This window comes from Urocitellus parryii, chromosome 8 (genome assembly GCF_045843805.1).
Source record: "Urocitellus parryii isolate mUroPar1 chromosome 8, mUroPar1.hap1, whole genome shotgun sequence".
Classification (NCBI taxonomy): Eukaryota; Metazoa; Chordata; class Mammalia; order Rodentia; family Sciuridae; genus Urocitellus; species Urocitellus parryii.
In genome coordinates this window covers 26,567,238-26,592,472 of record NC_135538.1, presented here as the reverse complement: position 1 = coordinate 26,592,472, position 25,235 = coordinate 26,567,238, and the positions used below count along the sequence as shown (strand labels likewise).

Below are 25,235 nucleotides of genomic sequence, written 5' to 3'. Positions count from 1 at the left end.
CAAAGCTACACTCTCAGCCAGAGCCAGGGCTGGGATTGGAAATGTGCATGGCATTATCATCTCCAAGCACAAGGAGAGTTCAAGGCTTTCTGTGGCCTGCACTCACATTCGTAGCTAATTTCCTTTGCTCTAGTAGTTTATTTTGTTTGGTTTAACTTACGAATGACGTCTGGTATTGTGAAAAATGAAACCACAATCACTCCAAGAAGCACTTGTGAATAAATGAAGATAATTTTAATAGTTAAAGAAAGAGGAGAAAAACTATTCTTTACTCCTTCAATATGCCCCTGTGTCCACCAGGTGCCTTAGGTATAGATTATGTCCCCAGAATCAGCTCATTTTTGGGCAGTACCTTTGCCTTCTTTCCTGGGTTTAATTAATTTATTTTATGTATTACCACAGCATTGCAACTTGTGTATTACACGGTTGGGCCCCAATACACCTTTACAGAGTACATTGTGTTTTCCCAGGCAGTTGTTCATCACAACTTATTATAGTCACTTATTTTAAGACTATCTTCACACCAGATGTTTGCTCTGTAAGACTAGGAATTGTGTCTTTTGGCTCACCACTGTATGCCTGTGTTAATTTTTCCTCACTATGACAAAATACCTGAGAAAAAATAAATGATTTATTTGGGCTAACATTTTCAGAGGTTTTAGTCCATGGTCAAGTGTTTCCGTTGCTCAAGCCTGAGGTAAAGCAGAACATCATGGTGGAAGGGTGTGGCAGAGGAAAGATGCTCACCTCATGGCAGACAGGGAGCAGAGAAAAAGGGGCAAGGGACAAGAGATCCTTCCAGGATATGACCTCAATGCTGTACTTACTCCAACTGGGTCCCACCTCCTATAGTTTCTACTACTTCCCAATGATGCCATCACATTATGAATCCATCAATGGACTCATGATGTAGAGCCCTCACAACCCAGTCACTTCCTGAGGGCCCCATCTCTGAACACCGCAGCACTGGGGACCAAGTCTTCAATACATGAGCCTTTGAGTGACATTCCAGATCCAAACCGTTAACAATGCCCAACACCTAGGACCGGATCTAACTTCTAGTCCCACCTCAATAAATACATGTTGAATGAGTCAAGAATGGCTGAACAATGCAAACCACAGGTAGATGGTAAGTGGACATGCAGTTGCTACCCAGTAACTTCATGTATCACATCTTTACTCCTGAATGTCGTGTAAATGGTCTTGTGGAGGATGCATTTGGAATCTTAAACAGAGATTACTTTTTTGACTCATCAATGTCATACAAGTTCCCCTTCATGATGGTGTGTGCAAAAGATAGATCTTCAGCAGATCTTAACAGGAAAAGTTAGGTGGGGAAGTGTTCCATAGCCTTCATTGAAGATGTTCTGTGGCTCACCACCATAGGCTTGTGTTAATTTTTCTCCCCATTCAGAATGAAGTCCTGCCAGCTTGCTGAGCATTCTGAATGGGGGGCTTACCAGATCAGAATTGCCCCAACCAGGTCACCTGAAACTCCTTATTACAGGTTGAAGATCCCTTATCCAAAACACTTGGAACCAAAAGTATTTCAGATTTCCAAGTTTTTTTCAGAGTTTGAAATATGTATGTGGAATTTACCAGTTGAGAATCCCTAATCTGAAATGCTCCCAAAACTTTTGAGTGCTGCACTCAAAAAGTTTTGGATTTTGGAGCATTTCAGATTTCTAGGCTATAGATGATCAACCAGTATTACCTTATATGATTGCAGGAACTGCCTTTAGCCAATCACACAACCTGTATCTGACATTCAGATTTCCAGAACAGTTTTCTTGCTTCATGGAAAAACCCTGATCATGACCATGACATGCCCTTGGGAGAGGATTAATCCAGGATGTTCCCCACTCAGAAGAGCACAACTGTGATCTTATATTCCTCACCATTATCCGCATCCCTCTGTTCCTAAAATGACCATGTTTTCTAGATTCTTATCATTGCTCCCCGTTCTTGCAATAAATCCAGTTCATTTTTTTCCTTTATAGTTTAATTCTAATCCTTTTTTTTTTACTCAGGGTTTCTAGACACATCTTTAATCAAAGGATGCTTCTTGCACATAATAATTATTCAATGATTGGGTTTTTAAAAATGATTTGGAACTTTTTGTAATCATAATAATCCTTCCCTTTTCATGGAAAGTTTTGCCCTGTTTTCTCTATTCTCCTCTAAGCTCATTTATGAAGGTGGTGCCAGTAAGCTCAGTTGCAAGATGCTGTCACTCAAGTTTCTGTTGCTCAGCGATAACATTGTCAATATGCTTTAATGACCCTAGGAAACATATTTTTAATGGAATTTCCCTCAATATTTAGGTGTATCAGTTTTCTTTGGAGCCAACATGCTCAGAATATTAATTTAAACTTTTTGCCCACACATTAGACAGTGAAAGTCAGATTTTAAATTAATTTTCTGTTATCCTATGTTTCCAACACCCCATCTGTGTTTTAATCCAGTGGATTAATGCTTGCTAGGCATTGGGAGCATTAACAGTATCTCCATTTATCATTTTTGATAAGTTGTTGCTATCTGCTGCATCATCCTGGCCAGACACTGTGCCTTTTATGTATCTTGTGAGTCATGGGGGGCCACAGACACCATCAGCTCTGTAATTAAAACATGCTGTGCTTTCCCCACCATAAACCGCTCCAGCAGAAGGCTTCGTTAATGTGTTTCACTTCCTTTCATTATTTTCTGGTTTTAGTTTTTTTTTCCACATAGCTCAGTGAGTCTTGGAATATTGGTAGTTGAACACTCGGAGTGCAAAATCTTTCTTCAACCTTGGTCACTGTTGGCTGGCAGGTAAAAGAGGGACCTGCAGCTTCATGTGCACTGTGTCTGGAGCCCCTCCCTCTACACTCACTGGTCTTCCCTGCCACCCAAAGAGTAGGGCTTCCTATGTTCCCCTGAGGTTCTTGGTCCCTTGATTACCGAATACTGCCAACATGGCCTCCCCATGAAGACTTAACACTATAGGCCCTACTCCTATGTCTCCAGCCACCATTGCCAAAACACAGCTCTTGATCACAGAAAACTGGGTCACACTTTGAAAATGTCTTTCTAAAATTACTTTCTGAACCCCTTGTATGAGCGCATGGGAGATAGAAGGCAGAAAGCCCATCTGTGTCCCATAAGTGACGTTAATAATTAACCAGTTCAGACAAATATTTGCCGTCGTTGCCTTCTTATTGTAAAGTGTCTCCAGTTGCCAGGCTCTGTCACCAGCGCTTTACAAATCAAGAGTCCAGATGGACCAAGTGACCTCCATAAACCACCACGGCCATTCTTTCATGCCTTCCCACCCCCTGGCATAAACATGGCATTCAAAGAATTTTTTTAAAAAAAAAGGGAAACTATGCAATGTAGCAAAAAAAAAAAAAATTGAAATAAGAAAGCATCCGATGAGAGAATCCAGAGGGCCTTCCCCAGGCCCAGCAAATGTGCAAGTCCAACAGGAAGATTATGCTTAGTAAATGAACAAGCAACTTATGAGGCTGAGGCACACCCTGAAGCAAATGAAACAAGGAGGTGTGACAGGCCACTTTAGAGGGGGTGATCAGCGAAGGCCTCTCTGAGGGGATGGCATCTGGGTTGAAGCCTGGAAGAAGCCATCACATGAGCCTCAGAGGAGCAAGCACAGGAAGAGACCAAGAGGGAGGTCTAAGCAAAGGCACTGTCCCTTCATACTACAGAGACATAGCAGGTGGAGCCTTCCTCCAAGCCTAGATTAGGTCTTGGTGACCCTTCTATCCCTACTTTCATCCCTCCAGTCTGCCAAATCCCAGCTCCCAAAGATTGTTACTGAACAAAAGAAATTCATTTCCCATGAGTCTAAAGGGCAGCTGCTCCCACATTACCTGTCTCTTGGCCACTGAGCTGATTTTCATCTGGGCCAGCTCTTGAATATACAGCACCTTAAGAATCAAAAAAACTGAGGGATGGACCTACTATTAAGTTATCTATCCTAGTGACTCACACCATCAAAAATATTTTTTTTCTTCTTTAGTTATATCTATTTGTGACTGTTCCCTAGGGCTGGCTAGCTTATGGCTAAGAGTAAGACTTTTTCTTTTTTTATTACATCAGACAGTTGCTTGCTGGCATACTGATTAAGTGTATATCTTGTATTAGGTAATTTGTGAGGCTTCTGTGTTCTTTCTTGAGTTAAACCAGAGGAAAAGAATCCTGGGAAGGCTGCCCACCTTCTCCCAGGGCTAAGCTGCAGGCAGGGCATGGTGTTGATGGAGGAGCAGACACCAGCACCCCATGTCGGTTCCTTCAACAAGAGAAGTCAGGAGCCAAATGGAGGGTGATAGGGGTGGGGAGAGTCTGGGTTTGTACCTACAAAATCAGAAGCAATCCTTAAATGCCATGGGTTTTATTGACCTGTTCCTTAATGGCTCTGTAAGTTGAAGGCAATATTTTCAATGTTCTTTCAAGATCTTGCAAATATCATCAATTATTGTCTATGTATTCTGGGGACTAAGGAAAAACTGGACTGGGAAATCAGAAAACCCCATGCAGCGTTCTAGAGGTAATTATAGAAGAGAAGAGAAGAGAAGAGAGGCAAAAAAGATGTACAAATCACGTGGAATTTGGAAAGGGGACAGAACGGAAAAATTATAGTAATATATAAGTCTAGGGAAAGGTAGAGAGAGTGTTGTCTAGTGGCTCAACACAGTCAGATGTTTTGAGTTCAAAACTCTGTTCCATGGTTTGTTACCTGTATGATCTTGGGCAAATTCTTTAATCATTTTGAGTTTCCATTTTCTTCTTAGTAAGATAGGAACAAGTCAATGAAGGTCTGAGGGTGTGGCTCAGTGGAAGAGCTCTCACCCAGCACATGTGAGGCACTGGATTCAATCCTCAGCACCACATAAAAATAAATAAATAAAATAAAGATATCTACTATATATATGTGTGTGTGTATATATATATGTGTGTGTGTGTATATATATCTATCAATGGAGACAAGTCATGTGACAGCCTAGCAGTGGGCCTGGTCATTTTTTTCCTGATCACTCTGATCTTTTTTTCACTTTGATTGCTATTGGACAGACGCTTGGCTGCCTGTTTCTGGCCAGTCTTACAGGATTCATTCCTCGGGTGAGAGGTTCACAGCTTTTATGCTGGAAGTCTCATTTTTCTTTTATTAGGTGCTAAGCGACCACTCGTTGGAGAGCAGTGGGTCGGTTAGAAAGAAACATTAGATAGAGCAGACAAATCATCAAGCTGAGACTGCAAATGGCCTGTGAAACAACATTCCCTTCTCTGTTTTGACCCCATGTCTTCCTTCTTCCCTCACCTCCTGTGGGTTGCAGGTGTTACTGTGCATCACCTACACCCCGACCTTTGACCTGAATGGGAGCGCTGTGCTGAAGATCGCAGAGGTGAGTGCCACTTGTGTTTGTAATGCCTGCTCATGGCTGCTTTGTCTCTCATTGGGCTAAACATCGGGATGGGACTGAGCCCCAGCAATGGGGTGAGCCCTACTCTAACCACTGTGGGGAATTTCTAGGAAGGGATTGCTCTGCAGACTGCATGCTCTGTGGCCCACTGTGCTTTCTCATAAATGTGCGCTTGAGTTTGCTTAACTTGAAGCTTTAACCATGGAAATAACACTACTGGGTCCTCCAAATCTGCTACAGCCAAGCTTATTGCTTTCTTGGTCTATTTTTCCTAAGATGAATTGCAAAGCATTTGCTTTTTTTTTTTTTTTTAAAAAGACACGAAGTATGAGATTTAGAGAGATGTTCATTGATTGAATCCCACTACTGTCTCCTACTCTCTGATGGATGCCTTTGGAGCTGACATCAAAAAGCCTTCTTTTCAGTCTGCTGTAGAATAGGGTCGCACTTGTCTTCCACCATGCCCAAGAACATGTCCAACAGGAAACTTGGCTTCTGGGATGTCTGGCAAATGCCTTTTGGCTTTTGGAAACATCATCATTTCAAAACTGAATTTTACTAGGCTTAGAATAATTTTCCTTCCACTTCTTGAAAAGATTGTCTTCAGGATTTGTTTTTTTCTGGCGAGAGTACATAGTCAGATCACAAAGAGGCAATCATTCTCTGAATTCTGAAATCATGGAGAAAAGGAAAGTCCAGTGACCAACACTCATGAGTAGTATTTTTATGAGCAGATATATGTGTTTTTTACGTATTAAAAAGTGAAATTATGTGAAAATTACTCTTGAGTATGTGGAAATTTATGTGTCTGTCAAAAGAGAAGCAGCAGCCAACTGGCTGCTGGTTTCCAACTATATATATCTATAAAGACACATTTTCCTTAGCACATGAACATTTTACTCCATAAAAAGTAATGAATAGAATAGTTATCAGTAATTGTTTTCCATTGAATTTTAAGAGATACTGAGAGTGTTCTTATTTGCTTGTCACAGGACAGTGTAGTTTCTGAAAACAGCAAGAAGTAGGATTAGCACGAAAAAGGCTTGTTCTGAAATAAGATGGGGAAACGCCACGTGCTGTCGGGTATGTGGAACCCAGGAGTGGGGACATTAAGGAGTCATGGGGCCTTCAAGAGGGGAGGGCTGCCAGGGAGCTTTGTGCCACCCCTGCAGAGCTGGAGAAGGTTCTGTTGTACTCATAGAAATCAGCTTTGGAATGGGAATCTGAGGCAAAATGTGTAAATCTTGAGCAGTGGACACACAGGGCCAGGGCCAACACAAGTGAAGGTTCCCTGAAGGTATCAAGAAGCCACAAGAGGATTCAGTAGGATAGATCATCAAAACACAACGGTCTCTACCAAAACCAGAAAAGGAAAACAACCACCAAGAAAAACGCTTAGCCTAAGATGGAGATTACAGACAAAGGCACTCAACTATGGTAGTAAAAAGAATGGGCTCTGGAGCCCTAGCCCTATAGTTTGGTGTGAACCCCGTTCTCCCTTACCCCTGTGTTGCCTGAGCAACCTTGTGTTTGCTGTCTGTAAAAGAAAAGATAAGTACACCTGTCTGGTCATGTGAGTGTTCCAATTAGACGTGAAATCTACAATCCAAGTAAAAAGTTGTTCCTCCAGGTCCAGACACATGGTATATGTTATATGTTTGCCTTTAAAAAAAAAAAACATAGTTGGGGGAAATTTTATAAAGACACCTTAAAACAAGCCATTGAAAACCCCTCTGGAAATTCAGGCAGAATCTAGCTGTTCCTTCTCACCTTGGTATACGCTGACAATTTACTCCAGCAGAGTGTTTACCCTGAAACCTGCTGATCAGGAAATGGAATGTGTACTTAAGTATGAAAAATGAGGCTATTTCCCCAAGGTCCTGCTGAATCTATAAAAGGATCATTAGACTCTCAAAATGTAAATAAGAAGGCAGCTTCATGAGTGTGTCTGACTTTAACTTGTTTAATTAAACTATACTTAGGAAACTTTTTCAGAAGAGCACCTTCTATGCTGCAGGGAGAAAAAGAAATATCAAATTTTTAAGTGGACAATTATGAACTATCCAACAATATCCAAGTAGTGTCTGATCAATTTCCTGAACAATCATTATTAAGACTCCTTCTTTGCTGTCCACATTAGCAGTTGAGTTTTCCAGGGACAGATACCTAAAATAGGAAAAAGCTTTGGATATACAAAGTTCCAAGGTTTGGGGGTAAAGGAAATATAGAGTCATAGCCGAAAGCTCTCCCAAGCTAATTAGAAGATGGATTTGGGATGGCTTTGGGCCTACTAAAGATTCTTCTATGGGATTTCTGTAAAGCAGAAAACCCAGACTATAAATGTGTATTTGCTGGTTTCATCTTTCCAACTCCTAGAAACTTCCAGTCTTTGTTTCTATGGCATGCTGCCAGAGCCAGGCAGAACTGATTTGAAGAGCATTGTTTTTTCTCTAAGATTTATATTTTTAGAGTCCTCCCTTTTTCCCTGCTTTCTTTCATCCATCTATCTGTCGATTTCAAAACACTGATGAATAAGAATAGCTACTAGTCATAGAGTCCGTAGGGCATGGCAGTAAGTAGTACCCCCCCGCCACACACACACATATTATATCTATTATATATTGAAGGTGTGTATGCATGTTTTTTTTAATCTCCACCACAACCCAGCTAAATGAAGAATCCTAAACAAAGTAAGGTTGATTTGCTTGCCCAAGACATTCAAATCCAGACTTTATATTGCAAACATATGCTATTAAACCACTATGCTATACTTTCCTCTGGCTGCCCTCATTCTTACAAAATGTTAGTAGAATCCTGAAACAATAATATTGGCAACCAACTGGAGTTTTTAGGAGGCATATTCCCTATGGACCTTTCTGGAGGTACTTATGAGATAATGTTTATGTGGTGTTTTTACGTATGAGGCTGAAGTATAGATGCATTTTACTGTTTGGTTACCATAGATTTAAGTCTCTATTAGGAATATGTCACTTTTTAAGGTATTTTTGCACATTGATCGTTTATCATTTTTGAGCATTATTTTACCAGCAGAGGGTCTGGAGGTTACTAGTAGTTCTACTTGCTACTCTGGTGAGCTTAAAAACATTGCAGTTCAAAACCTACCACCAGAGATTCTTATTTAACAGTTCTAGTCATCACTAAAATATTTTTTAATTGGGATAGTTTATAACCCTTGAAATGTTCAGTCATACTTTTCTTACTCTGATGTGGTAGCACTATTCATAGACATAAAATAATCCACAACTATGAAACATATATAATTCATTAGAAAGATGCCCTGACTCACTTATTTTGGAAACATCTTATATGTTATGTTCTCTGGGAGTCTGGAAAGGTAAGCCCCATATCCTGGCAAGAAAACTGCTAAGGGAACAACAGGTCCACTGCCTCAAGCCAGTGGAGACCACAGAGGGAGGCAATCCCTTCAGGAAGTGTCCCTGTTCCTCTTTGAAGCCCTCCCTCTTCTTCCCTGTATTGATTCTAGTTGGATTCCTGAAATGTAAGTTCATAACCACTTACTGCTAAGCTGGCCTTCATTGCAAGAATTTCCACTCTCTCTTCAACCGGTGACTCCTGAAGCCTTTATTTGGAGTCAGAAGATATGCAGAACAGTGAGACCCTTCCCAACTTGCTTTGGCTGATTCATAGGACAGCAGCTGAATCTCAGTAGACTTCAAACCGGGCAAAAGGCCCTACCTGGCAAAGTGTAGGAATCAATGGGGTGAGGTGTCATAAGTCATTTTAATATGTCACCTTAGGCCACGAGGAGGAGAAAAGTTGCCATCAGAGTTTTCCATGTATGACTAGCATTTTAAGACATTTTCAGATTGAAATCCAAAAGGAATACAAACAAGCTTTCCTACCCAGATGGTAATCAGACTTACTTATATACACATTTCGTAGGGATGATATAACTTCAATTCCCTCTGTGTGTGTGTGTGTGTACACCAATCTGATGAAGTACCCACCTGTTGTAGCTATTCACCTGTTAAGAAGGAGACCTTTTTCAGAGAAGATAAGAAATGGCCTGGCAACTGTGTTGTCACCATAATTCATCACAAGAGTTTAGACTTACGGTGGTCACCAAAATTTTCTATGGTTCTCATGTGATCAACCAGCCTATGTGGTCTTCTCTATATAGAAGGCATTTCTTTTGCTGTCTTGTTATCTTCATCTCTGATCCTTTCTCATCTTTGAAACCATAAGCTATTTTTCATCATTTTGTTTCACAATTGGAAATACCCTACCTCTTCTCTTTATGGAAACTAGGACTCAGTATTATGTACTATTTTAACACAGCAATGACACTGACCCCTTTTGAGTAGCAAAGAGAAGGTACATGTATAGTTCAGCAAAGTGAAAGACATGTGTTTCCCAAAGTTCAGTAAATTCCTCTTGAGGCATTAGCCAATATATATTAAATATCAACTTTGTTTCATTTGTCACTTAATATTCAATAATATAGCAATCCAGCATGGGTTTAACCTAGTACTCTTATTTATCAGTTCGCTTCCCTGATGATTCTTGCTATGTATGTATGCCTGTGGACTGGGTCTTGTCTTTTTTTTTCCCCCTTCTGCTTTTGTGGTTGGTTTGGCTTCATTAACCATCTGTGTTTTTGCTCTCAGTTGTGTTTAGCATGTCGTAAAGCTGGACATCCACAAATGCATGAAATGATCAAAATGTACCTTATGACCCTGCTCACTGCCCTGTGTCACCGTGCATTCCCTGGCAATCAGGGGCCTGTGGCTTTTCACCAGGTATTTCCCTTGTTTCTTTGCACCTAGGCTCAGGCAGAGGTATAGGCCTGAAGATTCTCAGTTGCTAAGTTTCCATTATGAAAGCAAAGGTAGGGGGAGGCAGAACAATGTGGGGGGAATAAAAAAAGAAACCCTGAGCTCCTTTTTTAAGAAACTCAGTCTGCCTTTGAACTGGGATCCTCTTAGCTTCTCTTATCCTATGTGCTCATCTTTGTCCTGCCCTTAGGGAAAACCCTCTTATAGTGAAAAACCTCTCATCTTAAATATAGCAGCGTTCAGGTTTCAAATGGAAGTTCTATTTCTGTGAGCCTTTCTAGTTGACCAATTTGTGATTACTGCAGCAAGTTTAAGAAGCTGCTTCAGAAAATGCCAGGAAAGCTGATGAAGGGCTTTATCCTAAGTACCTACAGATAGGATATTATCAACAAGTGGTGATTTTTTATTTAACAGAATATATCTTTATCATATTCAGTATGTATATTCCCAAGTTAGGCAGAATGAACTTCTAAGATAATTATATTTTTTCAAGCTAGTAAACATGCCTCCTACAAAGTCATGTTCAATGTTATCCCTGTAGTGGTGGCATTAAAACTCAAAAATATACTTGGCATTTGCCAAGTCCTTGTTTCTTTATAACACTGTGTTATATAAAGTCTGAGTCCTCGTGTGTGCTTTCTTACCTGGGCTGAAATGACTGAAGTATTTTTTTTTTTTTTTTAAGGAAGACTGTCTAGTGTGCATGGCTTAGTATTCAAGAGAATTTATATTAAGTATATAGTTGGGCTCTCAAAATAGTTGCTCTTTCATCTTCAATGCTTTTAAGGCTTAAAATTTCTCCTTAAATTTATGTCAGTGCTTAAAGATCAACAGTTACAAAGATTTCTTGGAAAATGTAAGCTATAAAGGAAACTGTTAAATTGTGAGGTACAAATGGTACTAGTGTTCCAGATTAGGTAGAATTTGGTTTTGTCCGAGGGGAACAGTGCCCTCATTTAGAAGTATTTTCAATGTTTTTAAATTATTCCCTCTCATGCCAAAGAAGAAGCCTTTGGGGGATTAAAACACCATTTTTTATATGTTTGTATAAGTTAACGGTCCCTTCAGATCCAATATAATCATAATCATTTGAGAAAGTAAATTTCACATGTCCCAAATAGTTTTATGAAAATACACACTGTGTAACTTCTATTTTTTTAACTATAAAATGAATTCATCTAGGTCAACTTCCAAATATAGTGTTAAGTTTCAAATGCACCTTTGAAACATTAAACACTCTATAGGAGATAAACTTTGTTTTAAAAACTTACTCTTTGGATCTGGGGGTGTAGCTCAGAGGAATAGCATTTTCCCAGCATGTGTAAGGCCCTAAGTTTGATCCCCAGCACAAAAAAAGAAAAAGAAAATATTTTCTTTTACCTATTTAATTTACAAAAAGATTTATTATCATAAGCTTTCCAGAAAACTCCCATAACTCAAGCAGTAGCAGCAATAAAGATTAACACTTAGTTTCTCTCTCCTATCTCAGTGATCAAGCATTAAATTTTCCATTTAGGTGAGAACCTCTACTTTTAATATAAATAATCTTAGAGTTATTCCTAGAAAAAAATGATTTAGGTAAATTAAATCCTGAGCTATGTTTTGTGAAATTGCAAGGATGAATACCGTAAAGAGAGAAAAAAAATAGATGAATTTAAAGTATTCTTTGATTTTTATGCCCATTCCTATAGCTTCAAAAAAGAATTTAGAAGAAAAAAACAAACAAACAAACAGGAAAACCCTGAAAAGTCATGACATTCAATATCATCATTATCAAATGAGGTTTGCGTTTTTGTTTTTTTTTTTTCAATTGTGATTTCTCCATTAGTAACCACCAGGGAATCTTCCTGGGCTCAGCTATTCAGACTCACGAGGCCCAAAGAGGCCTTACCAGTTATTCTCATTCAGCAGATACAGGACAGGAAACAGAGGCAGGTGACATCAGGCACAGAGTTTCCACAGAGATCCTCATGCCACTCCAGAAGCTGGCCTCTGGCTTTCAAATGCCAGTGTAGGTGCAAGAGAAAGGGAGCCACATCAAATGAAGGCAGAGTCACCTTGGCTTTGGAACCCCATGTCCCAATTAAGAATCAGTGTTTCTAAAACAACTCTATGAACAGAGCCTGCAGAGCTCCCTCAGAGCATGGGATCAATTACAAGAGTCACCAAACTGAGGGAAGTCCTGTGGCTTCCCCGCAGGTATTTAGAGTTAACACAGTTATCTCCATTGAGACCCAGCATAGTAACTAGGAAACATTTTTACAGTGAGCTGTTCCACCTTTATAAAATATCCAGAAGAACACAGCTAGAGAGTCAATCCAAAGTCAAACTCATTCAGAGCAAAGAGAAAAGGTTTCAGTAGTCCTCTACCCATGCTTTATAATCTACGAGTTGATAAATTCTGTTCTGTTTGGCCATGAAGGGAGCTTATCCTGATTAATTTACAGCCACCTGAGTTTGTTCTAAATAGAATTATTTAGCTCATGTAAAACTCACTAATTTGCAGCTCAAAAGAATAAGGATGTAAGAATGGCAATCCTAGGGAAACATGACTTTTCTATTTGCTTAAAACAAATTTCCAGAGATTTTTATATACATTTATTTTCATTGAAAACTAGTCTGAAATCATGAAATCAAGCTTTCTATTTAAAAAGGATTTGGTATTCTCCCTGGTTAAAGCCAAAAACAGTTGATAGTGAACAAATGCCTAGAGCTCATGTAGTGCTGTCTTATTTCTTTCCCAGGTGTGCATTGAGACATACACCTGCAGCTGTCACCAGCGTAGTATAAACACTGCTGTGCGAGCAACTCTCAGCCAAATGCTGAGTGACTTGACTTTGCAGTTACGGCAAAGGCAGGAAAACACGGTAAGCCTGAAGCACCCCACGTTCATCATGGTCTAGGTGGCATCTCAGTGCGTAACTGCAGGCTGGGTATCCCACACCTGGGATTCCCCCTTGCACAGTTACTTTCCTTTGGAAACACTAGGAAGGGCCTGCTTGTTCTGAAAGAAAACTCATTAAATGAATTAAACTGTTTAGAAATTTTCCTACCTGACCCTAAAGTCTTGAAAGTTGTTTTCCCCTATGGTTTCCATAATTGTTTAGTCAGCATTTAAAAAATTTATCTTTCTTTTAAAACTGTTACATTGAACACTTCTTAAAGTTTATTGTGATAGTAAATTTGAAACTATGGAAAATGAATAGCAGCCAGGCACAGTGGACCACACCTGTAGTCCCACCAGCTGAGGAGGCCGAGGCAAGAGGATCGTGAGTTCAAAGCCAGCCTCAACAAAGGAAAGGCAGTAAGCCCATTAATTTAGATCTCAATTTCATCTCTTTGGCTTTATCTTTTAAAAACACTAAAATGAGGAATTAAATAATTTGACAGGATAATCTCTAAATTTCCTCTTAACTGACAACTAGAAAACTGAAGTTAAAAATGAGAAATAATTGAAGTTAAGCACAAAATCTTAATTCCTATACAATTCATTTCTGAGCTATTTTGGATTGCAACTGAAATTTCCCTTTTTAAAAAGTAACTAATGTCATTTCAGAACACCTCTTGCAGATCTCAAAATAACTTTAATGTAAGTTATTACAGAGCCAGATTCTAAAAAAAAAAAAAAAAAAACCATCCTCTAAATAAAATACAAAATAAAAAGGACTAGGGATGTGGCTCAAGTACCCCTGAGTTCAATCCCTGGTACCCAGCAAAAAAAAGAGAAAGAAAAACAAATAGAGTTCATCTCATACTTTAAGATTTGGTCCTTTGTCAACTCAGAGGTTATGAAAGGAGGTTCCCCTCACTGCTGGGGCTGTCAGAGTAAAGCTGCTCTTGTATTCTCTGTCGTCAAAGCCTCTCTAATCTAGAACTCCTTGCTCTAAACTTGAACAGATTGTCTAAAATGAGTTTCTAGAGAAAAATGTAAATGTATTTGGCTTCTTGTATGTATTATTTTCTAAGAATGTCAGTGAGAGGATGGGAGGATGGGCATTTTGTTTTTAGAATCTGGCTCAGTGATAACTTAGATAACAATTATTTTGAGGTCTGCAAGAGGTGTTCTGAAATGGTATTAGTTGCTTTTTAAAATGAGAAATCTCAGTTGCAATCCAAAATAGCTCAGAAATTAATTGTACAGAAATTAAGACTTTGTGCTTAACTTCAATTATTTCTCACTTTTAACTTCAGTTTTCTAGTTGTCAGATGATCATGGAGTTAAGGGGAATCTTAGGGATTATCAGGTTCAATTCTTTTATTCCTCATTTTACTGTTTTTAAAAGATAAAGCCCAGAGAGATGAAATTGAAATCTAAAATTAGTGGGCTTTTCATTAAGAGAATCAGAACGAAAGCCCTGGTCCCCTGACGGGCTCCCAGTCCACGTTATCAGCTCACGCATACTCTGGCAGCCAATATTTGAAAAAAGGCACTAGTCTTAAAAAAAATCAAATACTATTTTCTTTTATGTTTGCTATATCCAAAGCCCAAGTTCTTGTTAAAAATTGTTTTAACTTGAGAAATTACTTTAGTTTTCCCCTTATTAAAAATGATTTAATTTACCAAAAGATTTTGAATATGGTGGTTGGGAATATTAGTGGTTTTTAAAAAATCTATAAATAGAAAATATATTAGAAAAAGTGTTCTTAATGAAAAGAAATCTAAGCTGTTGAGAATTCTTAAGTTCATACACAACCACATCATGATAAAATACTCTAATATTAGCAATATCTTAATGATTTAAATGAAATATTTGAAAGAAACTTCATGGTTTCAAAATACTTTCAATCATTAGTTCATTTTAAAATCTTATTTTTAAATGTTTAGAAAGGACGTTCACACCATGCAATATTTCAGTCAATGACAGGCTGGACGAGGAATGGAATTCACCATACTTCCTGGGGTGGAGTAGGCTATATCACATGCATTCGGTGATGTTCTCACAGTAACAAGTGCTTAACAATGAGTTTCTCAGCAAATGACCTCATTGTTAAGAGACATGTGGCTGTATTGGTTTTCAAGCCAAATAATTCAATCTTTTAGCTCTTAGTGCTCTTCCAGAAGAATGGTAACAGGTGTGGTTATGGAAGTCTGGTTGATACCACAGAGGTTATATGTCTCTGTCCTAGGCATATAATTTGTGACTACTCAGCCATCTGGTTCTGCTTATCTGTGGCCATTTAGATTCACCCCAACCAGAGGCAATATCCCAAATTAGGTAGAAACTTAGTATTTTTATTTTCTATTACTCATACAATTCCTCAGAGATATAATTTCATATCCCAGAAAATGCAGTTCTCAGGATGCTAATGTTTGAAGCATTTGTGATGTCTAAGAGGGGGAAATATAAGTTTTGCCATCCAACAACTGGGTATTGTTTTTTCAATGCCATTGAAGAGAAGTCTATGGAAATGGTGAGGTTTGCTCTGAGGAGGCTGTGTGTTTCCGGGGGACACTTAACATTACCTGGGAACAATGTATATGCTTCCTATCATGATGCATCACTGATAAGACATCGAGGGGCACCTCAAATCTAGGAAGACCTACAAACAGTGGAAAGAAAACAAATAATGTAGAATACAAAAGCATTAATATGAAGTCCATCTTCAACCCAATGTCTATCTCCACCCCCAGAATGGATTATAACTTTGTATTTTGATTTTGTATCCTCAGAAATCCTAATTTTTTTATCTATCTTTATTCTTGAATTATTTAGATAAAACTCTCATTAAATTACAAATTATTGATTTTTTAAAAAAATCCCCAAAATTGCCACATATAAATATTTGTGGCTAGGGATTCTTCTATCCTTGAATATAACTCGCATGTGCCTCCTCAGAAAACAATTTTCTAACCTTGTGTTTAGCCTTGTGCTGAGCTGTACAGTGGAAGCAGTGAGCTTACTGCAAATTAATGAATGGAAAATAGTAAAAATATGTGCCTGTAACAAGTTAAACACACACACACACACACAAACACACAAACACAACAGTGCCATGGATGATTTACATTGGCTAGTGGTTAATTGGCATGAAAATAACTTCTTATATCTCCTGGTTCTCAGAAGTAGGGAGTGTGAAACATTTTCCTGTTCTTAGCTCAGTGGTCACTAGGTAATTTCTGTGTTGGGAAGGAAGTCTCATTCTATGTAAACACCTTTCCCTTCCTGTTTATCCAAGGAGCTATCTCTGCCCTTAATAGCTCTGGATCCACCTAACAACAACCGAGAGTGGCAGTGTGATAACAGGAAGTTAAAGTGCTCCCCATTAACCAGGGGAGGTATGTAGGAAGAATGGAGGAATTTTGATTGGGCAAAGGGGAGGAAGTGGAGGGGAGGAACATGGGGGCAGGAAAGATGGTGGAATGAGATGGACATCATTACTCTAGGTACATGAATGACTGCATATATGGTATAACTCTACATTGTGTACAACCAGAGAAATGAAAAGTTGTGCTCCATTTGTGTACAATGAATTGAAATGAATTCTGCTGTCATGTATAACTAATTCAAACAAATAAAAAAATGGAAAGGAAAAAATATACTCCCCATTAAATAGGAAGATGGTGCTTTTGAGATGTGGTCATCTTCGGGCTGGTATTTTGATTTTTCTTTTGACTATGACACATGTCTATATCTGTGAGGGCATAGGAGCGTGCAATCTGTGTCATTGCCCTGGGATAAATTATTATCTGTGCAAAGATGAACTCACCTCTTCAGGTAGGCAAAGCTGCAGATGGTAGCCCAGCAACATGGGATCATACAATGCTCTATGCATCTTAACTTCAGGGAAATGTGTGGACTCTTGAATGAATCTGGGAACTGATGAGTTCAGTTCTAAACATCCTACTCTCTCATAAATTCAGTGAGACATATGAATTGCCATCAAGAGCTGGACGGTGTACTAAGGTAAGGTAGCTGTGCCCAGAGCACTGAGGATGCCATTGTGTTTCCTAGTTTTTTCCATTGTTAGGATTTTTCTTGCTTAAATCTCATAATTGTGTGTGTCTCCCTCCCTAGATTATTGAAAATCCAGATGTCCCACAAGAATTCAGAAGTCAAGGTATCAAATTCAATTTTTACTAGTTCAGCTTAAAAAGTGGGTGTGAGAACACCTACTGGGTGCCTGGTGTTGGGGGTTTAAAGATGAGTGCCTCTCAGGTTACTTTACCATTCTCCCTGGAGGTTCTGCTTAGCTGTGCCTCATGAGGTATTATTTAATCAGCTGCTGTCTTCCTTCTGTTCCTGCACTCTATGCCAACTGCACCTATTCTGTTTCAACTGTATGAGGGAAATTAACTCTTTACAAACCTCCTACTCGAAGGCTGTTTTTTTGTCTGTTTGTTTGTTTTGTTTTTTATTCTGCTCTTCATGAAGCCAGGCTTAATTGCTAAAATAAAAATTTGTTAGAGGATTATAAAAACCTGGTTGACATACATGCTTATTGCACTAGAATTATATTTGTCAAATACCAATTTATTGACATGAAAAATGAGTCATCGTACAGGGAGTTTTGCAGACAGCCCAGTTTAAGTTACAGATGAAATCAAGTTAAGAAACTTCTGACTGAGCCACAGGAAAAGAAAGAAAAAAATGAAGGTATACAGATAATTGACAAGTAATTCAATTGTTAAAAATGGCTTTGACATTCTGAGATGTGAAACACTTCAAATCATCTAATTAAAACTTTATAGGTTTTATTTCAGATTTTATTCAGTAGTTTTAAAAATGTTGGGAAAATATGCTGTTCTTTTATATTTTTTTACCAGTTAATAATAGGGAGAAAGGGTGGGGGTGGGGAGAAAATGAGAAAGGGAGGGAATGAAAGGGAGAGAGAAAAACAGCTAAATGCCAAAATTAGGAGAAAAAAAATGGAAATGGGGGAAATGAGAATGAGAAATGCTTTAAGTCATTTTCTCTGAAGCATCACAGTGGTGCAGTTTTTTCCCCATCATGCCATGATCTTGGACTGTGTTCCAGAAAGTGTTTTAGCATCTTTTCTGCTTTTGAAGCTCTCAGTGATAGGCCACAAGATTCTCCACCTGTCCTTTCCTCTCTTTTTGGCTATTACATTCTCATGAAAGCTCACTTTAACATAGGATGATTTTATAAGCTGAAAAGGGATTTGGGTTGGGGATGTGGCTCAAGCGGTAGCACGCTCGCCTGGCATGCAAGGGGCACTGGGTTCGATCCTCAGCACCACATATAAATGAAATAAAGATATTATGTCCACCGAAAACTAAAAAATAAATATTTTTTTTTAAAAAAAGAAAAGGGATTTAAAGTCCTTTTGGTGAAGGACACATCTCTAAAAATTCTTTTTGTAAGGAATTAATGGAGGGCCTCACTTGAAGTTTATCTAAAATTGAGCTTAAGAATCTTATTTATTTTAAATTGTTTTATCATTATACCTTATGATTTATTAATTTCTTTCCTACATTTGAGGTCTTAAATTTTGAGGATCAGTCACTTGTTTCTCTTTCCCTTGCCCCCCTCCATCTCTTTCTTTCTCTCTTACACCCTTGCTATTGTTCTCTCCATCTTTGTTGACGTCATGGTCCTTCATTCATATTTACGTCCACCAGATGCTTTGCCACCTTGGTATAGATCCTTACAGGCTGTTGTTGTTGTAAACAAATGCTTCTACTTATTATTTCACTTTGCCCAACCATTCTGTGCAATCTGTGTTATTTATCTCCTTTGCCCTAAGGAAAACCAAAGCTTTCCAGGCTTATACAATCAGCAAGTTGTGAACCTGTGCTTGAACAGATTCCAAATTCCAGCCCCTTTTTTTTTTTCACACAGTGCTTCTGTGGGAGTTTTAATTCTAGTTTCTGGAAATTAGAATATGTCTGGAGGGGAAAGTTATTTTTCTGATATTGCTGGTTGCTCCATTACCAACAAAGACCATGTGCCCTCCAGATGCTGGACAAATAGTTACAGAAGGTGAAGGTGGTGATTGAATTATTTGCCCACTCCCCCGCCCCCCCCCACACACACACCTATGCCTGGTTTCTAGTTCCAAATGCCTGTCTTTTTCCTCCATGCTTCCATATTTTGTCTCTCTGGGATGCAATTCAGCTCTGCCTCAAAGACCCAGAAATTCAAGAAATCAGAATGAGGGATTTGTAGATAGCCCAGTGGTCTAAAAATTGAGAAAATCATTATCAGTTGTGTTGTTTCTCAAATTCACCAAACATCCTTTCATTAAGTGGGAATGAATTTTATTTATAATAAGAAACAGTTTATTATTTTCTTCCTGGACTATCTTTTGTTTGTTTCACTTTAAAAATGGAGGACGACATTTCATTCTTTTTGTGATTGTCTTGGGAGCCTAAGGGAGGCTCCACATCTGCAAACCATCTTCTTAGTCCCCAAAACCATCAAAGGCAGAGGATGGGAAGGAGCACTGAGAGGGCTGCCAGTGGCCCCAGCGGTGACTAATGCCTGTAACCTCCTCTGTTTTGAAGGGTCAACAGTAGAGGCCCTCTGTGATGATGTGGTCTCTGTCCTCACTGTCCTGTGTGAGAAGTTACAAGCCTCCATAAAGTAAGTGCTTTTCTGCTGTCACTCTTATCCACCAGTGGTCTATTTCTGAAATATTGTCTGTCTACAGCATCACTTAAAATTGCAGATTATAGGGACAGTAATTCCCTCCCACTGGGATACACCTGTCATTCCTGAGAAATGTATTCAGAGACCTCAGGCAATCCCAAAATGTCAAATACCATTACCAAAGGGTATAATTTTCTGAAGTGAAAATGGGAAAACAACATCCCGCAAAGAGGAGTTAATCCCTGGTGCGTGGAGCTGAGTGGAGCGGATGTTGGGCTAAGAGCTGGCTGATGTGGGGGCTGCTGCTACCTCGGGTGTAGCCCTGCTGTGTGACTGTGAATGACTCTTCTCATTGAACTGTGCTGCACTTTCTTCCTCTGTTGAATAACAGGGTTGGATCATGTGGACTTTCTCTATTTCTTCTTTTAACTGTACCTAAGCCTGTGAGCTCATATGCCTAGCTTTAAAAAAGGGCGTGTTACTCTGACTTTATATAATCTCAGTTAGTTACATACCAGTTTGATCAATGGTATTAATTCACTTAGGCCATGTCTCCTGCTAACTCTCCATGCAGTAAGTTAAGACAACTTCTGCATCCGGTTGTAGCCAAATTATAAAACAGCCAGACTTTCCAAGGTGGGTTGAAAAGACTCCACCAGCTACCTATATGGTGACTGCAAAATTTTACCACAAGAAAAGATTCTGAATTGCCCTTTGAATTATGAAAGACACATTAAACTATCATTTACTGGTATCTAGGACATTGATAATGAAGATAATGTTTATTTGTAGAATTTTAAATATGGTAATGATTTGGAGACTGGATTAGTTGCAGACTTGAATGAAGTCTTTCACTTTCTAAAAACGGTGCAGAAAATTTTGTTTTGTTTTTCAGACTCAGGATCACTTTAAAGCTAAGCTCAGAAGTGCTCTTAAGAGTTGTTGTCAAATGGTTTCTGTATCGATTTATCCGTTGCTCCTCTAAGTTGCCTGCCTACTTTAACTAAATGAACCTCTCTTTACATCAGGCACTTAAAGGTCAAATACATAGAGACAGAAAAGAAAATGGTGGTTACAAGGTTTGGGGGTTGAGAAACGGAGAGAGTAGCAAAAACGTAAGATGAATAATTCAAATGACCTGATGTGCAACATGAGGACTATAGTTGTCAACAGTGTATTCATTCAGGATTTTTGCTAAATGAGTAGATTATAGATGCTCTTGCCATAGCAGGAGAAAATGCATAACTGAGGTGATAGATATGCTCATTTGTTTCATAGCACACAAAATGGGAAGGTCTATTTAATTCATGGACAGTATAAACCAAAAAGAAATGGCATTTCACCTGTTTCCCACCCTCCCTCCTCAAGTTTCTCCCACCCCCAGACCCTACACAGGAGGCAGGTCTGGATTTTCCCCTTCTGGAGGAATGAGCCTAACAGTAGATAGGATTGCAGAGGGTCCTGCTGTCCCCTGCTCAGTTCCCCACTTTCTTGGCTGTAGAGAGTTGGAACTGTAGAACTGACACTCAGACTACTGTCCTAACTTGAGAGCTCTGGCACCAACTGCAGTGACCCACCAGTAGGGTCCTCCTGCCACCAGATTTTCTGGGAACCATCTCAGGATGCACCTGCTGTATAAAAGTAGAATCATCTTCCATCACTCTCAACAGAGTCCTGCTCCAGATGGGTTAGATATTCACTCTACTCATCAGCAAGCAGGGTTTTGATCTCCTCTAGTCCTAACTTCTCCCCAGCCTTGTCCAGTTCTTACCCATCACAGAAGAATCAGCTGTTACATCAGAACTGGGGTATGTTTCCAGTGGTACGTTCACTCCTAAGACTCACTCAAGAGTGAGGTTTGGTCACTGGTGGCCCAACTGCCTTATCTTTCTTGGGTTACCTGGGTTTAAATCACTGTTCTACTCCTTATTAGTTCTTAACTTGGGGCAAAGATCTCAACTACCCCCAAGCTTATGTATTCTATACAGTAATTAACATTATTCTTGGGATGACTGTATAATATTAGAAGTACAAAATATTTTAGGATTTTTATAAGATGGAATGAGGAAATTCACCTAACAGATGGAGAATCAGTATCCATCAGACAAAGATTACTAGGAACAGAGGTGAACAAAAGCTGGGCTTATTAACTCATTACAGTGAGAGGGTCTGTACGCCATGGGAAACAAGGAGCTTCAAGTAAAAGGATGTTCAGAGGAATCATGATAGGATTTGAGCTTGAATTAGGTGATGTTGGAGCAGGTAAAAAGAATTGAGAGTTATATTCAAGGATTGAGTGATTTCAGAAAGTGAGGTCCATTCTAGCATTGGACACCTGAGATTCTATCTAATGCATGAGGGGAACAGGTTGGAGCTAAAGTTGTCACTGGAGAAGAGGTACGGCATCACTCACAGGGGTGGGGACACTTGGTCACTTTGTGGTTGTGTAGAACTCCCTCCTTTTTAGCCCTGGTTCAGACGGGTTGTTGACAGGCTTCTATCCTGTATGTTCCGTCACAACTGTGCGGGGTCCTCATCTGATGTGGACATTCTTTGGCATGGTTTATGTTCCTCAGGAGAGCACCCCAGCCAGATGGCAGTAGCTAGGTAGTAGCCAGCCATCAAGACCCCATCCTAGGTCTTAGCGTTGTTAGAAGATAAAAGCAAAGGAAAACTAATAAGCTAAACATTTTTTTTCTGGGAAAAAACTGAAATTTTTTAAGTTGCAGAAAATTAACACTTAGCCATCAGAATAAGTCAGAATGAGCCTGTATCTCTATAAATGGTAGACTTAAGATGTACCATTGCTCATTGGTTGGAAAAGAATCCTCACCTAGGTCCAATAAGTGCTTGGCATTAAGTTTGTGATTCTTTAAACCTGAATGGCTTCAGGGATACCTCCCCCAATCTGGGGGCAAGATCACCTGGTTTACCCAGGACAGTTCAACTAAGCCTGTTTTGTAATTGTTATAGGCATTTATATTTGATCTCTTTAAGGAAGTGTTCTACTTAACAAGTGGAATTTTTAAAATTATATAGTGTCTAGCATATAGCAAATATGCTAGACACTATATAAATATCAAAATATATTTGATATAATTTGTTTCTAAACTGGTTTGTTTTCTTTCAGAGCTGTGGGTTGCTAATTCTAGCTTTGGGTGCAGTTAGGAGCCCTGAGCTCTTTAGAATAAAAATTTGACTGTCATTTGTTAGGAAAATACATTGAACAAACATACATTGTGTGTGTGCATGTACAAACACACAAGAAATCAGAGGTCATGGATTTCTGTTGGTTACTGAAAACAGTTCTTAACCCCATGACTTGAGAATAGGCATTAAATGAGAAAAATAATTCTTGTGATGCATATGTACTTTCTAGGGGTTCTCACTGAATACTGGGTCAAAGGTGACTTTATGCACACTGGAAAAGAGCCTGATGGTTTTGATAGGATTTTCATGGTCTTGACTGGTTATTTTGATGCAGTTCCCCTGGTCATAATTCTGCCTCCAGAACTCATTTGCTTTGTTTGATATTGGTCTTTCTCATCATGAGTCCTCACCATTTGGGTGTGTAGGGGCATTGCTAAAGAAGCTCAACACAGTGTGCTTAGTACCGCTGAGAGAGGAAGCCTCTAAATCCACTGGCCCAGTCATGCCAGGCCCTTGTACCCGGTGTTCTATTCTTTCTCCTTAAGTGCTCTTATCTGTATGGTTCCTTCTGATTTTACTACCTTAATTCCTTTATTTCTATTATGAGAACTTGATGCCTCCTCTACCTTCTAAATAGGTTCTTTCTCTAATATCTCACAACCATCAGTACCTCCCAACAACCATTTCCAAAATCAGTGCCCATACATTTCATAGGGCTTTGCCTTGGTAGGGGAATATATCCTTGATATGCTCAATCTCTCAGCAATATTCAGAAAATATATTAAGGTAACGACACAACTCACCCGTGTGCCTTGGTGATGTGGTATTAATAGAGTTCTATATTAGGCAAGATGAGTTACATGATCCTGCTTAAATCCAATAATTTTTGGAAGGATAATTGGGCTTAGAGTAATATTTATTCATTCTCTGCCTGTCTGTCACTGCCACCCTGTCCCAGCCTCCCTCTCCTCCTGGCGCAGAGTGTCAGGCATGAGTCTACAGCAGAACAGTCTTGAAATCCATGAGGGCAGCCTAAGGGGTGTGTCATTTTTTCAAACTCCATTCAACTCCTTACACAATTATTCGATGCCCTTTCTCCTTTATCAAATTAAAAACAAATCCCTATTTAAGGAGGGCAGAGTCAAATGGTTCTTAAAAAGAATTCTAAGAACTCCAGAGATCCCAAACATGTTGCCCTGCTGGACGCTAGATTCTTTTTGATCTTGCATGTGCCACATATTTGTCTACAGCTGTGCAAGTCTGAAAGGCACCCATCTTCTATCTGCCCAGTGAGGGTCATTGGTGGAAGGTGCTTACATTTTAAAGAGCTCTCTTAATGGCATGACTCATGCAAGGCCACGCCCATCCTCCAGACTGCTGCAGCCCACAGAAAAGCTGCTGTGTGCAGTCTCCAAGGAGACCTCTGGGCCAGTTACCTTGGTGATGCATTCCCTGTCAGCCCAGCTGATGCCTCGGGACTGAGATATTCACTGTGACACACTTTACACACTTTACTTACAGGAACCTTGACTATAGCTTTTCTCTAAACTTATTTCTGATGATTTCAGAAACTGAGAACTTATTTTTCTATAGTTATTTTAGTTTTCCGATGTTAGACTGACAGTTTGAGAAAGATTGCATCAGGGCATTTAATAACTATTTTTCCTAGTAATGGATCCAGTGATTGGTCAGAAAGATTAACTTGCTACTACAGCAAAGGCCATCTTTCCAGAACTGATTTTTTCCAGTGCAACTTGGGGTTGATATTGTGATCCTCCTGTTTTGCCCTCTCCAATCTGTTCATGCTAAAGCATCCAGAATGAACATTCTAAAACAAAAATCCTACTTGTCACTCTCCTATGCAGAATGAAGTCCAGGCATCTTAGCATGATCTGTGTGACCCATCCCCTCTGGCCCCTGCCCACTTCTCCAGCCTGCCTCTTGACTACACCATCTTCATGTCCTGTGTTTCAGCCAAACACCTCTTAGTCCAAATTTCTTCCTCCTCCTTCCCCGGCTTCACACCCACCCACTCCCCAACTCATCCATGTGACAGGCTCCTCCTTGAACTTCAGGTCTCCATATAAGATTCCATTTCTTGTGGAAGCTATTTCTGGATTTTTCTAAGGAAGAGCCCCTCCTAGGGGGTCTCATAGTTGTATTAAATTACTCTTTTACAGCACTTCCCATTAGTACTTGATCTACTTATATGTCTGTCTAATTCCATAAGAATGAAAAACATGCCGTTCCAGGGCAGGAACTATGTCTTGTTCAAAAGTATAGGAATACTTATAGGAAGA

At 39.4% G+C, this 25,235-nt stretch overlaps 1 protein-coding gene across 1 annotated transcript in view; it reads left to right on the top strand.

Moving 5' to 3' along the window:
- Positions 1–25,235, top strand: part of Arfgef3 (ARFGEF family member 3) — a 152,557-nt gene that overhangs the window by 51,093 nt on the left and 76,229 nt on the right. Inside the window, exons 5-8 of the mRNA XM_026391876.2 lie at positions 5,331–5,399; positions 12,979–13,101; positions 17,251–17,293; positions 19,701–19,779. Coding sequence (XP_026247661.2) covers positions 5,331–5,399; positions 12,979–13,101; positions 17,251–17,293; positions 19,701–19,779 — 314 coding nt within the window. The remainder of the gene's footprint in view (positions 1–5,330; positions 5,400–12,978; positions 13,102–17,250; positions 17,294–19,700; positions 19,780–25,235) is intronic.